This window comes from Centruroides vittatus, unplaced genomic scaffold (genome assembly GCF_030686945.1).
Source record: "Centruroides vittatus isolate TY-2023 unplaced genomic scaffold, ASM3068694v2 contig_875, whole genome shotgun sequence".
NCBI classification, from domain to species: Eukaryota; Metazoa; Arthropoda; class Arachnida; order Scorpiones; family Buthidae; genus Centruroides; species Centruroides vittatus.
This window is the reverse complement of record NW_027122567.1, coordinates 3,477,317-3,491,123: the sequence shown is the minus strand read 5'-3', so window position 1 is coordinate 3,491,123 and position 13,807 is coordinate 3,477,317. Positions and strand designations below refer to the sequence as shown.

At 33.4% G+C, this 13,807-nt stretch overlaps 1 protein-coding gene across 6 annotated transcripts in view; it reads right to left on the bottom strand.

The window, feature by feature from the left end:
* Nucleotides 1-13,807, bottom strand: part of LOC136983036 (regulating synaptic membrane exocytosis protein 2-like) — a 341,614-nt gene that overhangs the window by 185,847 nt on the left and 141,960 nt on the right. For all 6 annotated transcript variants that reach the window (XM_067279650.1, XM_067279651.1, XM_067279653.1 and 3 more), the window contains exon 7: nucleotides 2,594-2,655. In XM_067279650.1, the coding sequence (XP_067135751.1) occupies nucleotides 2,594-2,655 (62 nt within the window). The remainder of the gene's footprint in view (nucleotides 1-2,593; nucleotides 2,656-13,807) is intronic.

Sequence of the window (13,807 nt, the reverse complement as noted above, 5' to 3'; positions counted from 1 at the left end):
ATTGTCATGTTTTGAATTTATGTGTAACATCGAGACCAGTGTTGTCTAAACTTTCTGATTGCAAGCAAAATACATATAAGTTGTAGGTAGGTAGATATTTTGTAAAAGTTCTCTTTATAAAGTAAATCTATTTCTATTATTTATAAGTGATGCGTCAAATATGTTCACGTGTTGAATTAACATCTGATTCAGGAACAGTTTGTTCTACAAGCTGGATTTTGTCCAGGAGCTATTTGGGCACCACTAGACACACAACAATGGATTAACACATCTTAAGATCTAATTAACTCTCTACAACCTTGTAACCGGTGCTGCCCAAAGTTCGTACGCTAACGTTTTTGGCCCCTCACTAGGTCCTTCTTCAAGCGAACATTTATTCTATTTTCTTTTTTGACCGTTAGATCGAAGAATATCCTCTTTCTGGATAAAAAATTCGAATTGTCCGATTCCGTATCCATGGAAACCGCGTGCCATCAACATTCCAAACTTTACGTAATACGATCACGTGCTTATCTTAAACTATCAAAACGCGATCCAATCGCATCTTTATCTATGTCAGTCCCCTGTAATGGTCTCTCTAATCATTTTGCCTCCGTTGGTTCGAATCGCTGTCTTGAATTAGTGCCCGCCACGCCAAAGATAACTTCATCTCGTCCTTCGAATTGATTGGTTGGGTGTACTTGAAGGCTTTACATATCTCCATTTGCTCTAGCCATCGAAGGTGAGTCCGCGTGTCGTGTGGTGATGAGGAGTTTAGCGCTCGTGAAGTCAGCGGACTTCACGAGCGCTAAACTCCTCATCACCACACGACACGCGGACCACCTTCGATGGCTAGAGCAAATGGAGATATGTAAAGCCTTCAAGTACACCCAACCAATCAATTCGAAGGACGAGATGAAGTTATCTTTGGCGTGGCGGGCACTAATTCAAGACAGCGATTCGAACCAACGGAGGCAAAATGATTAGAGAGACCATTACAGGGGACTGACATAGATAAAGATGCGATTGGATCGCGTTTTGATAGTTTAAGATAAGCACGTGATCGTATTACGTAAAGTTTGGAATGTTGATGGCACGCGGTTTCCATGGATACGGAATCGGACAATTCGAATTTTTTATCCAGAAAGAGGATATTCTTCGATCTAACGGTCAAAAAAGAAAATAGAATAAATGTTCGCTTGAAGAAGGACCTAGTGAGGGGCCAAAAACGTTAGCGTACGAACTTTGGGCAGCACCGGTTACAAGGTTGTAGAGAGTTAATTGGTTTCATCCCGGTGTGTATAGGTGAATTGTCTTAAGATCTAAAACACAAACTAATTATGTGACCCTTAAATTCTTCATTTGTATATTATTTTTACTTCAAAGTTGTTAACTTTGGAAACCCAAACTAATATTTATTTTACTTAGGGCCAATATTACCGAAATTTTAACCTCAAGATTTAGCTACAGAATTATCTTTAATGCATTGCATCAATGTAAATCTTTTTGGATAAACTGCCAACTAAGTTAGACTGACAATTTTGGATGGTTAAAATTTATTCTGTAGATTAGTGAAAAAAAAATGGTTAGTCAGCTCTGACTCTGATAAGATAATCTTTATTTAGATTGCTTAAATCAAATTTATCTTAATATTGACAGAATATTTAAAAAAAAAATCAGTTCTTATAATGCTGTATAATAATTTTAAGTTTCAAGAATTGATTTCAATTTAAAAACTCCAGTTTTAAGTTAATTGTCAGAGTTAAGTGAATCTTACTTTAAACAGTTTAACATAATAATTTATCATTTCTCATTATAAAGTATCTATATTAAAATATTGTAAATAGTATCTACCAGACCTATTACTGATAATATATATTTTCGTCTACACTACAATCAATTTGCTTGTTCACTTTTTGCTTCTCCATCTTGTTTACCTTTCCATTGATAACATGACTGTACAGAAATTTTCCAACTTACTAGTCAATAACTATCTTCCAAATCAGAGTAACTTTTTAGATTAGTGACTAGGTTAAATTTATTCCACAGATAGTTATCCTAAAGTTTAAATAATAACTTGTACAGTTCATCCTTAGAAGTAACTTGCCACTGTATCTAATCTTCCTCTGTTTAATGCTCAGATAGAGTAAGTGATAAATACTTGCATATCAGACAACAGAAGTGGGTGCAAATTTTTCTTTGGAGAATTTTTTAAATGCATAAAATTTTGTTAAAATTAAGGTTAATGATTATTAAATTTCTAACAGATAAAAATATATCTATTCATTGAAATTCTATAGCCATTAAATCACTTAATTAGTCCAATTACAACTTAGTGAAATTTGATAATTTTTAACAACTGATTAAGATCTGTAATATCTATCAAAACAGTTCTTTAATCAAAAAAGTAAAAAGTAAATAAATTTTATTTATTACTATTTTTTATTATAATTTTATATATAATGGATCATATGAAATCAATTGCATATTCTATGCTTAAGCTAAATGTGTACTTATATCAATATTCAAACATATTTTATAAAAATTAAATAGGTATGTATTAGAAAGATCTTCAATTATATTTAATACCAGTAATTAAGTAAAGAAAAATTACCTGATGTTATATGATGTGTTGCAGGATGAGCGTGGTGAAGTACATGATCAGATGAATCAGATCTAAATAATGAAACCATCAATAACTTTATCTGTCTCATTAGTAACGTTATGTATATCATGTTTAAAAAATTGATTTGATTATGTAAAATTTAAACGAGTAATTACTTATTGTGACATCATCACAATGCTGGGCTGCAATTTTTTTGCCACAATGTTCTCAATTTTTAGCAGTGTCTTGCACCTGTACATCATACTTTTCCTGTTAGCAACAGAGTAATGCCAGTTCATGGATAAATTTTTTAATTGAAACAACCTAAATCCCAGTGCAAACTGGAAGTTCGTATATAGTTAATCTGAGCCTCCTGCCTCTAAGCTTCCCACAACTGCTCTCAACTTTCATCTATCTAACAGGAATTTATAGGTCTACAATTTTTTTCAAATTGCAGCCCAGCTATAAATTGAAATGTAGGATTATTCTTCATATGTAAATTTTAAAGTTATCTTTTAAACTTAATAAATATTATAAAAACTTAAATTTAAAATAAATCAATAAGCAGCAGTGTTTTAATAAAATATTCTACATATAATAAATAAATCTCAAAAATCTGTTGATCTATCTTAATTTTAAAGTATTTTATTATGATAAAATTCAGAAACATTTTTACTTTAACAATTTTTGTAATTGAACTTACTAACTTATTAATTTTAATTATTAATATTAATAAATTAAAATTATTTCTCTATTTATAGTAAATAGGAACATCCCAATACCACAAAAGTATCTATACCGGCCAGTATCATGAGTAGTTTTAAAGTATTGATCTTAAAGTGTTAGTAAGCTGGTATCAGTATCAAAACTAGAAATCTTGCCGGACATTGCTGTTCAGTCTATGACTTGATTTTGAAACATTGCATGTAGTTGAAACTTTTAATTTTAATAAATAAGATGCTTTATTCTCATTAGTTATTATTAACAAATTATTAAAACTGATTTCTAATATAAACTATATATTAATAATATTGTATCAATGACAGCTAGATGACTGAATAATCAAGGTGGCAGTCTATCACTCTGAGAAACCTGGGATCAAATCCAAATAGATCAAAAATGCCCAGAAATTTTTCAGGTAATGGTCCATCTGGATATGTCAGGCCCCACCACTCACCTCTCAACCACCTCATTTTGGGCTTCGCTGAACCCATAATGGGCTTGCTAAGAGGTCCTCTTAGTGCCCACAGGGCAAAAACGTTTAAAAAAAATACTATCTCAGTTTATTTGAGATTTTCATATATTTTCAAGTTTTAGAAATATTTGGCAAATTATTTATAAATAGTAATCTGAACTTTAAGTATACTGTATATAGATTCTGAAAATGAAATTTGAGGTAATAAATTTATTGATTTTTGGTCATTAATATTTATTATATAAGTTTAACTTAACCAAAAACAGTGTAAGATTTGGTTTTGGTTTTGTCTGAAACTGATTTTAACACCTAAATCCAATTTTGGTTTTGGATTCGGCTGAAAAAACCAATTTCAGTTGAATCTTACCTGTCTGTGAAAAATGTAATAATACTGGATCTGATACCAAAGGAAAAGTATGAATACTGGTACAGGTATCAGACCGAAAGTATTAAGTACAGAAAGTACTCTGTGTCAAAGAAAAATATCAATATGGTATCAGTATTGGCAGTATCGGGACATCCCTAATAATGAATAGTTAAAACTATCTCTCTATTTTATAATGAACATTACGCTAGTTTAAGATATAAATTTATAAGAGAGTCATAAAAAAGTTAAATATAAGGTCATGTGATTTTAATTATAGTCATATATCAAAACAAAAAGGTAATTTTTAGAAATTTGTGATTTTTCATGGAAAGAGCTGTGACTGGATGGCACCAGTGGAAAAAAGTAACATATGTGGGCAAGTGCATCCAAGATAAAGAAGGACTTGTTATTTTATTTTAAAAGGCTGTTTATTGAGAAAAAAATTTACAATACTCAATCTATTGAATATTAAATACCATAAGTTCAAGAATAAGTTAGCTTGTAGACACAAAGAAAGTTTGGAGAAAAGATTCTAGATTTGGATGATCAAGATTAGGAGAACTTTCAAAGTCAGGCACAATAGAGAAGTACACCCAAATATAAGTTTATGATGAAGTTTAATAGAGTAGAAAGAGTCAGCAGCAAATGAAAAGCACAACAATTATCCAAAAAAGCATGTGGCAGGCCAGATAGAAACTGAACAAGAAGGACTTATCAGCTTCCTATAACTTTATGAAAAGGAACTCCTTTGTCCTCAGAATACAGGTTTTTATAGATGGATCCTTTGATCTTATATTCTGATTAATTTCAAAAGTTTCTCCTCGTGACTCAATTGATCCCTCAATTGCTTCTGGGTAGAATTAGGGACCTTCTTGGGTTGTGGAAAAAGGTTGACATCATCAAATTCAATCCCAGTCAGAGATGTTTATCTTAGAACCTTCACTGTTTTAAATAAAATAGTATGTATACTCTTCACTGACAGTTTTCATTAGATTTGAATGTTAAGAAAGAATATAGCGTTTCATTGGTCAGAGAAACAGCAGTCAGAGTTTCAATTATTAAAGGAGTTAATACGCAATGCTTCAGTCTTAACTTATTTCCATCCTAATCAGTCTTTAACATTGTCTGTGGATAGTTCAAAGGCAACAGTTGGTGCAGTCATACTACAAAACAAGAGACCCATAGCCTATTCATCAAAGTCATTGACAGAGTGTCAGTCACGTTATGCTCAAATAGAAAAAGAGCTGTATGCAATTCAGTATGGTTGTAACTGGTTTCGTCAATATATTTACGGTCATTGGGTCATTGTGGAAACTGATCATAAACCTTTGGAGACATTATTTAAGAAACCATTGTCTGAAGTGTCAGTGCATCTACAGTGTATGATGCCGAATCTGCAACAATACGATCTGAATGTTACATATAAACCAGGCAAATTCCTGTTCATAGCAGATACTTTAAGTAGGGCTCCAGTAGATCCACCTGATGCAGAGGATTCTCTAGAGGAAGATCTCCATATACATGCAAACTTATTGATAACTAATCTTGCAATGTCCCCTGAACGTCTAGAAGAGATTAAACTAGCGACCCTGATGGATGCAGATCTCCAAATCATTATGAAATATTGTCTTACTGAGTGGCCTACATCAAGAAACAAGCTTGACTGTCAATTAAAACCTTACTTTAATATACATCAAGAACTACATGTCATCGATGGTTTATTGTTTAAAGGTCATCTACTCGTAATTCCTTTAAGTCTTCGTTCCAAAATATTAGACATTATTCATGAAGGTCATTTAGGCATCGAAAAATGCCAAAGACAAGCAAGAAGTGTTGTATATTGGCCATACTTAAATGTCGATATAAAAAACAAAGTAGAGCACTGTCACGCTTGCATTAAATTTAGAAGAGCAAACAATAAAGAGCCTCTTATTCCACATGAGCATATCAACCTGCCATGGTAAAAAGTAGGCATAGACTTTTTTTATTATAATAATATTACTTATTTGCTAGTCATAGACTATTTTTCTAAATATTTTGAATTAGTCTCAGTCAGTTCTAATAATGCTAAACTGGTCATAACAAATCTAAAAGCAATCTTTTCACGTCATGGAATTCCTGCAGTCATCGTTTCTGATAATGGTCCACCTTTTAATTCAGAAGAATTTAGGTTATTCCTAAAGTGTTGGGACATAACTCACAGAACATCAAGTCCACACTATCCCAAGAGCAATGGTCTTGTCGAAAGAGCAATTGGCACTATTAAACGTCTTTTTAATAAGTGTCATGAAAATAATTCAGATCCATACATTGCAATGCTCCAATATAGAAATATGACTTTGCCTTGTGGATATTATCCAGCACAACTACTGATGTCTAGATCACTGAGAATGGAACTCCCTGCCAGCAAAACTGTGTTGAGGCCAAGAGTCATAGATATACAACACTACAACAAAATTCGTGCAGAAGAATTGAGTAAAGCAAAAACCTATCATGACCAGTACACTAAAGTCTTATCTCCTTTAAAGGAAGGTGATGAAGTATACTATAGAAAGAGTCCAAAAGAACCTTGGTCCCCTGCTTCTGTTGTCAAAGTTGGTCAGATGCCTAGAACATATGTCATTACAACACCAGATGGAATTCACTATAGAAGAAACAGACATCATTTATTGAAGACTCCCAGAACAACAGAAATGCCAACTTGGAAAATAAAAGATACAGTTAACAGCATGCCTATATCTAGTCCAATTACTCCTGAGCAGGCAAACAGCTAAACAGAACCTGACAAAATAACTGAACCTGTCTCAGCACAACCCCAAGTTCTGACAACCCACTCCGGCAGGCAGATAAATAAGCTTCACAGATTTTCCTTTAGTGAGAATGACGAAAGTCAGCAAAATTTGTAAACATACTAAATATTGTTAATGTTTGTATTTTCAAAAAAAAGGGGGGACACGTTACGATATGTACTGGTGGCAACACCAGCGGCCAACGAGAGCATCGGTCGTCAGTCGTCTGTCATACAACTTACCATGTATGTCCACTAATAATGTATTCAATTAATAGTTTTTAATAAATAGTTCTTAAACTTTACTAGTCTTAAAAACAACCAAAATCCAACATTATAACAATTCATAAATTGGCAAAAGCACAACAAATACATTCCTGTTATCACAACAGGATGTGAACAATTCAATAAAAAAAATATTTTACAAAATTATTGAGAGAGGGGTGTTAAGGTGAGTGTTTGGACATTCTCAGCCTAAGGACCTGACAAAATTATTTATTAAGATTAGGAAATATTGCTCTCTTTCTGCTCTAAAAAGTTTCATTATAAAATGTTAAAATTAAAAAGTTATTAATTTTATTTAATATTTGTTTATAACTGCTTTGTTAAAAAGATTAAGCAAAGTAATTAATATACAAGATCTAATAAAAAAACTATAGTAAATGAATGCACTATATAAAAATTAACAATATGGTGGGGTATACAATAAGTTTCTTTATTTTTTAATTTTTTTTATAAATAAACACTCATCAAACCCGATACTATTAATCCATTACATCATCAACTGCCATAAATAATCGGGCTATAAACGATTAAAGATTATAAATAAATTTGGCACTTGAGGTAGGCGTTAGGCACCATCTCTTATTAAAATTAATAATTATAATAATTTAAATAAATTTAGATTAAACTGGAAGAAAAGAATCGGCCCGAAGCAGGACTCGAACTCGCAACTCCCACTTACCATGCGGTTGCGTTGCCAGTTACGCTACCTGGACCTTCAGTCTGATCCTCTCTTCCAGTATATATAAGCCAAAGACATAACCATTGACGGCTATTACATCGCCGACTGGGGACAACTCCATGCCCACGGCCAGCAACATCGTTTATAGCCCAATTATTTACGACAGTTGATGATGTAATGAATTTTTTTTATGTTTGTTGCAAGATCAGTCTTCATTTATTTTCTCAGTCATCATAAATCACAATTTATGTTGTGTTTCATGTTATTGTCAATGAAAAAAATGAAATTTGATGATGGGCAATATAAAAACACAAACTTTATTTTATAAATGAAAAAACACACAAATGCACATTCACAAATAATAGTGATATTGCTATATGTTTTACTTTTTTTGTTCCAGTTGTGAATCAGAGCCAGATGCAAAAATTGCTGTTTAAACTACAGATCATCTATCTACAGAATAAATTTCACCTTGTTGCAAATCTAAAGAATAAATTATCAGCATTGGTCATTACTTTAACTGAACAGTGACTATCAACCAGTTCACTTAAAAATTCTTACTATGTAGTTGTGTTACCAAGAGCAACTGTAAACAACATGGAAGAAGAAAAGTGAGTAAGCAAAAGTGTGGAGTGAATTAGAGTATCCAGGAAAAACATTTACAGTAGAACCTTGCTTAACGAGCAAAGTAAATTGTCAAAAAATGACTCGCTTAATAAGCAACGTTTTGCATAATGAGTGACAAGAGGGGAAGTCCTGGATTTTGCACATGCTACATCAATTTGAGTTTTGCACTCATTCCACTAGCATCTTAGTGTTGCTTATGATCACACATTTTTCCAAACTTATGTTCAGACATATCACTTATAAACATCAACAACCATAGCCTGTTATATAATAAACACACCAAATGATATGCCAAATTCTTGGGCTATGTAAAGGCTATAATTAAATATTAAAAATTAATTATTTATAATTATTAAATATAATACAAGATGGAAGCATAACTGCCTACCTCTAGTCAAATTAATTAATTTCTACTATTTAATTATAGCCTTTACATAGCCCAAAAATTTGGCATATCGTTTGGCATGTTTATCAGACATATTATCTGTGATTTTTTTGTTTTCTATAAATCAAATTCGCATTCAAGGTTGGTTCATTCCATGCTAGAAGAAAAGCTGAAGATGATTCACACTTCTTAACAATGTTTATTGTACAATTTTTTTTTGAATAAATGGTATACATAAAATATTTGAGTATTTTTTTTTGGCATGGAATGCATTATCGTATTTTACATTAATTTATATGGAAAAATTTGTTTCGCTTAATGAGTGTTTCACATTACAAGTTATGGAACGAATTATGCTCATTAAGCAAGGTTCCACTGTATTAATAGATTTGACAGATACTGTCTACAATATTTGAATATACCACTTTATAATGAAAAATAATTTATTATTATAGTACAGTATATAAAATATAATTCACTTAACTTATTTCTTGATGATAAACATAAAACCATTGCTTTTTTTAAAATTGAAATTGCTCTAGAAATTTATTATTACTATATATTATTAGATCAGGCATTTTAAAAGCATTCTGTTGGGGTTATAATGAACTTTGTTAAAATAGTCTAAATAAAGTCATTCACATCAGAATCATAAATTGATGTCAGCCATCTTGTTTCTTTGGATTAATTTAATAAAATAAATTTTAAATGCCTAAAATAAACTGGTTAACTTAAGTAGTTTACTGAAAGATTTGCACTCATGCAACACATGAAAAATTATTCTATGTATAAATTAAAAAGCATTTAATCTTGAGATTGAAACTCAACTCATGCAACCAACCATTAAAAATAAAAATATCATTCTTGAAGTTAATAGTTGAACTTTATACTGAAATAAAAATATTGAAAAAATTTGAACACATGATTAGCACAAATTGAAGACTGTCAATTTGAAATATAGCTTATGAAATAAACATCTCATATGGTTTAATGTAAATGATTTTAACTGCTGATGTTAATAACAAGTATATATATATATATAAATAGATGTGTGTGTACTATATTATTGAGATAATTTTCTGTAATTTACTTTGTTAATCTCACCCCTTTTGGAATGAGGTTAACAACACCAATAAAGAATAAAGGAGAGTTCGAGTGAGGACCTGAAAGTGAACGGACGTGTTTTTATGGTCTCCAATTTTCTTTTGTCTTGCTAACCCTACACTCGACCCCACGACTACGACTGCAAAATAATACGACAATTTATAAGAGTCGACAGGATTACCTTATCCAGCAATGAGTAAATCTAGAGACAAATCCATCCCAGAAACAGGTAGTTCTACCTCTCCTCCTAAACTAAATCTTATTCCGTTTAACCCACGTGGAAAGCTAAGTCTAACTTCGTGGATGAGACTGTTTGAGAAGCAAGCGGCGAGACAAAGGATTGACGAACAAGAGCTCCACTTTTACATACCAGAATATTTACAGCATGAAGCTTTCGACTATTTTTGTGAAAATTTAGTGGAGGAAACGGATTGGAACAAAATTAAACAAAAATTACTCGAGTACTTTCCACAGGAAGAAGAAGATTACTTCACCGATTTTGTAAATCGACAACACCAGCGAGATGAAGACGTCTTAACTTACTATAGGGAAAAAACCTCCTTGGCGGAAAAAGCTAAGTTAAACATGCAACAGACCATTACAGGTCTCAATGCCGGCATAAATGCGGAAATTAGAAAATATATGATAGCCGCACCGCCAGCCACCGCTGTCGAATGGCTTCAGAAGGCTACTAAGTTAATAAAAATTCAAGAAGAAGCAGATCATCCGCCGAAGACCCAGAAAGAAAATCATCCGGCAACTAAACCGAATCGAGAAAATTACACAGGATCCCAACACTTTGCCAAAAACCAGATACTGTCATGGCCGCACACAAAGAAAACGACGCCATCTTGGATTCCACCACGGGGTCAACCCCAGTACAGAAATTTGGTACATCACATGAGCAGACCGCCATCCCCTTGCCGTTTTTGCTATCAGCAGGGATTACCAGCACAGCACTGGAGAAGAGACTGTCCCCAAAGATATTCAGCTCCTATTCACAGAGACGTCCACAAGGTATCTGAAGCAAATGAGGCAGAACCAACTTCACCATCTTGACTACTACTAACTGTTTCAATGGAGAACAAGACGATGCCTGCGCTCATCGATACAGGAAGTTCCATCAGCCTTATATCCCAAAAACTATTAGATACTTTATCCAAATACTTTCAATACCAATCGGATGTGAAGATTATCACTACAGCTGCAGGATCTACCACAAGCATGGCTAATGTATCAATCCCTCTTAAGATTGGAAACCTGACAAAAAACATTACTTTACATGTAGTATCCAGGTATTTCCCTTATTTAATTTTATCTTATCCAGACATTAGAAAATTTAGTCTTGTCATAGATTCTAGTCTTAATCAGATCTCCCAAAATCAGACTATCCTAGCATTAGATCCTAATACTTTTGAAGTACGTTCAAATCACTCTAGTTCCACAAATAGTTACTATAGTAGAGACATTAATCATTTTTGTAATAGAATAAGTAAAAATAGTAATAGCTTATATAAGATAGATCAGAAGGAGACCCCTCAGGCTCCTAACCTTGTCTTCCCACCTCCTTTGGCTCAAAATGCAGCAGGAACTTGTAGGGGTAGGAACAGTTCTACTTCCTTAAAGGAATCTCTGTTAAATATTTTTAACATTAGGGATGTTGTTAACCCTAATCTGAAGGATGATCAGAAGCAGAAGCTAAAGAGCATTGTTTTAGGATTTCGGGAAGTTTTTTCTGCTGAGAAGTTTTCAGTGCCAGCCCTAAAAATAGCTTCCCCTAGAATATTACTTAAAGACGAAAGACCCATAACTTTAAAACCTTACAGAGCATCTTACCGTGATAGGGAAGAGATTGATAGACAGGTGGAACTATTGCTAAAGTCGGGATTGATTGAACCATCGTCGTCCCCTTACGCTGCCCCAGTCACATTAGCCAAGAAAAGAGATGAGGGAAAAACTAGATTATGTATGGATTATAGGAAGTTAAACGAGAAGATTAAAGTTAACAATGAACCTATTCCCAGAATAGATGAGCTACTGGATAGACTTATAGGTGCGAAAATATTTTCTACGGTAGATATTCTGTCAGCCTATTGGCAGGTTCCTCTCCATTCTGAAGACAAAGAACTAACTGCCTTTGTAACGAATTCTGGTCATTTCCAGTGGAATCGTTTACCATTTGGCCTAAAGACTTCACCCCAGATTTTTCAGCTAGTTCTAAAAAATATCCTAAATAAATATAGATTTCCTTTTCTCATCAATTATTTTGATGACTTGTTAATTTTTAGTCAGAACGTGGACGAACACCTAAAACATTTAACGCAAGTATTTGAATTATGTTCAAGGGAGGGTCTCTACTTAAATCTTAAAAAATGTCAGTTTGTTAGATCTGAAATTAATTATCTTGGGTTCAACATCAAACCAGAAAGTTACTCCCCCTCATTACCAAATATAGAAACAATACAAAAGTTAAAATGTCCAACTAATATCAAACAATTACAGGGCTTTTTAGGGTCCATAAACCATTACCATCGATTTATTCCAAATTATGCAAATTTAAGAGCTCCTCTAAATAAGCTCCTAAAGAAAAATCAAAACTGGGTTTGGACGACTAAATGTCAAGAATCTTTTGAGAAATTAAAAAGAGCACTTATCTCCAGACCCATCTTAAACATGTATAACCCTTTGCTTCCTACACATCTTTATACAGATGCTAGCGGAGATGGTATAGGGAGTATCTTGAAACAGGAACACCCTGTTAAAGGATTACTTCCTATTGCCTATTTCTCCAGGTCCTTACGTGAATATGAAAAAAGCTACACCATTAGTGAGAGAGAATGCCTTGCAATTGTAGCATCTATTGAAAAGTTTCACTTTTATCTTCATGATATCTATTTCACCATACACACTGATCATCAGGCTTTACAGTGGCTGAAAGGTATAAAAAACCCATCTGGAAGGTTATTTAGATGGTCTTTGAAACTAAGCATGTATCAGTATGATATTAAACATCAGAAGGGAAGCCAGAATGTAGAAGCTGATTATTTATCCAGAGCCCCCGTGAGCCATTTTGTTACCACTGAGGAAGTCCTTTCCAACCAGGATACCTCATTACTCACCTCACCCAAATTCTTCCGAGATCGTGAAGATGTAATCTGTATCAGAAAGAAGGGATTTACAAAGAAAGTCATACCTCCATCGCTTCAATACAAGGTGCTATCCAGGGCACATGCACACTATGGTCACCCAGGTATAACACAGATGCTGAAACTAATTAGTCCACGTTACTATTGGCCGAATGTCATCAACGATGTTGTAGAGTTTGTTAAACATTGTGATGCTTGTCAGAAAGCAAAGACATACAACCATAAAAGGTTTGGCTTGTTAGGTGATTTACCTTCATCAAAAGCTCCATTTGACATGTTATCTATGGACACTGTCTCTGGAATGCAAAGATACGGATCTACTAAAGGCTACCTTCATGTTGCCATCGATCACTTTTCTAGGTTTGCTTGGTGTTTTCCATCCAAATCTACTTCTATAAACGCCTACATAGATTGTCTAGGCAAAATATTACAGACAGGCAGCCCGAAACGTCTACTAACAGATAGAGCACCTTCATTTACCTCCTCTAGATTCAGAAGATATTTAGAAAAGAATGGAATCAAACAACATCTAACAAGTACTCAGCGACCTCAGCACAACGGGATAGTTGAGAGACTAAACGCCACACTTGTCTCTAGACTAAGAATAAAATATTCAGAGAATCCAAAACGATCCTGGACTCAAATGT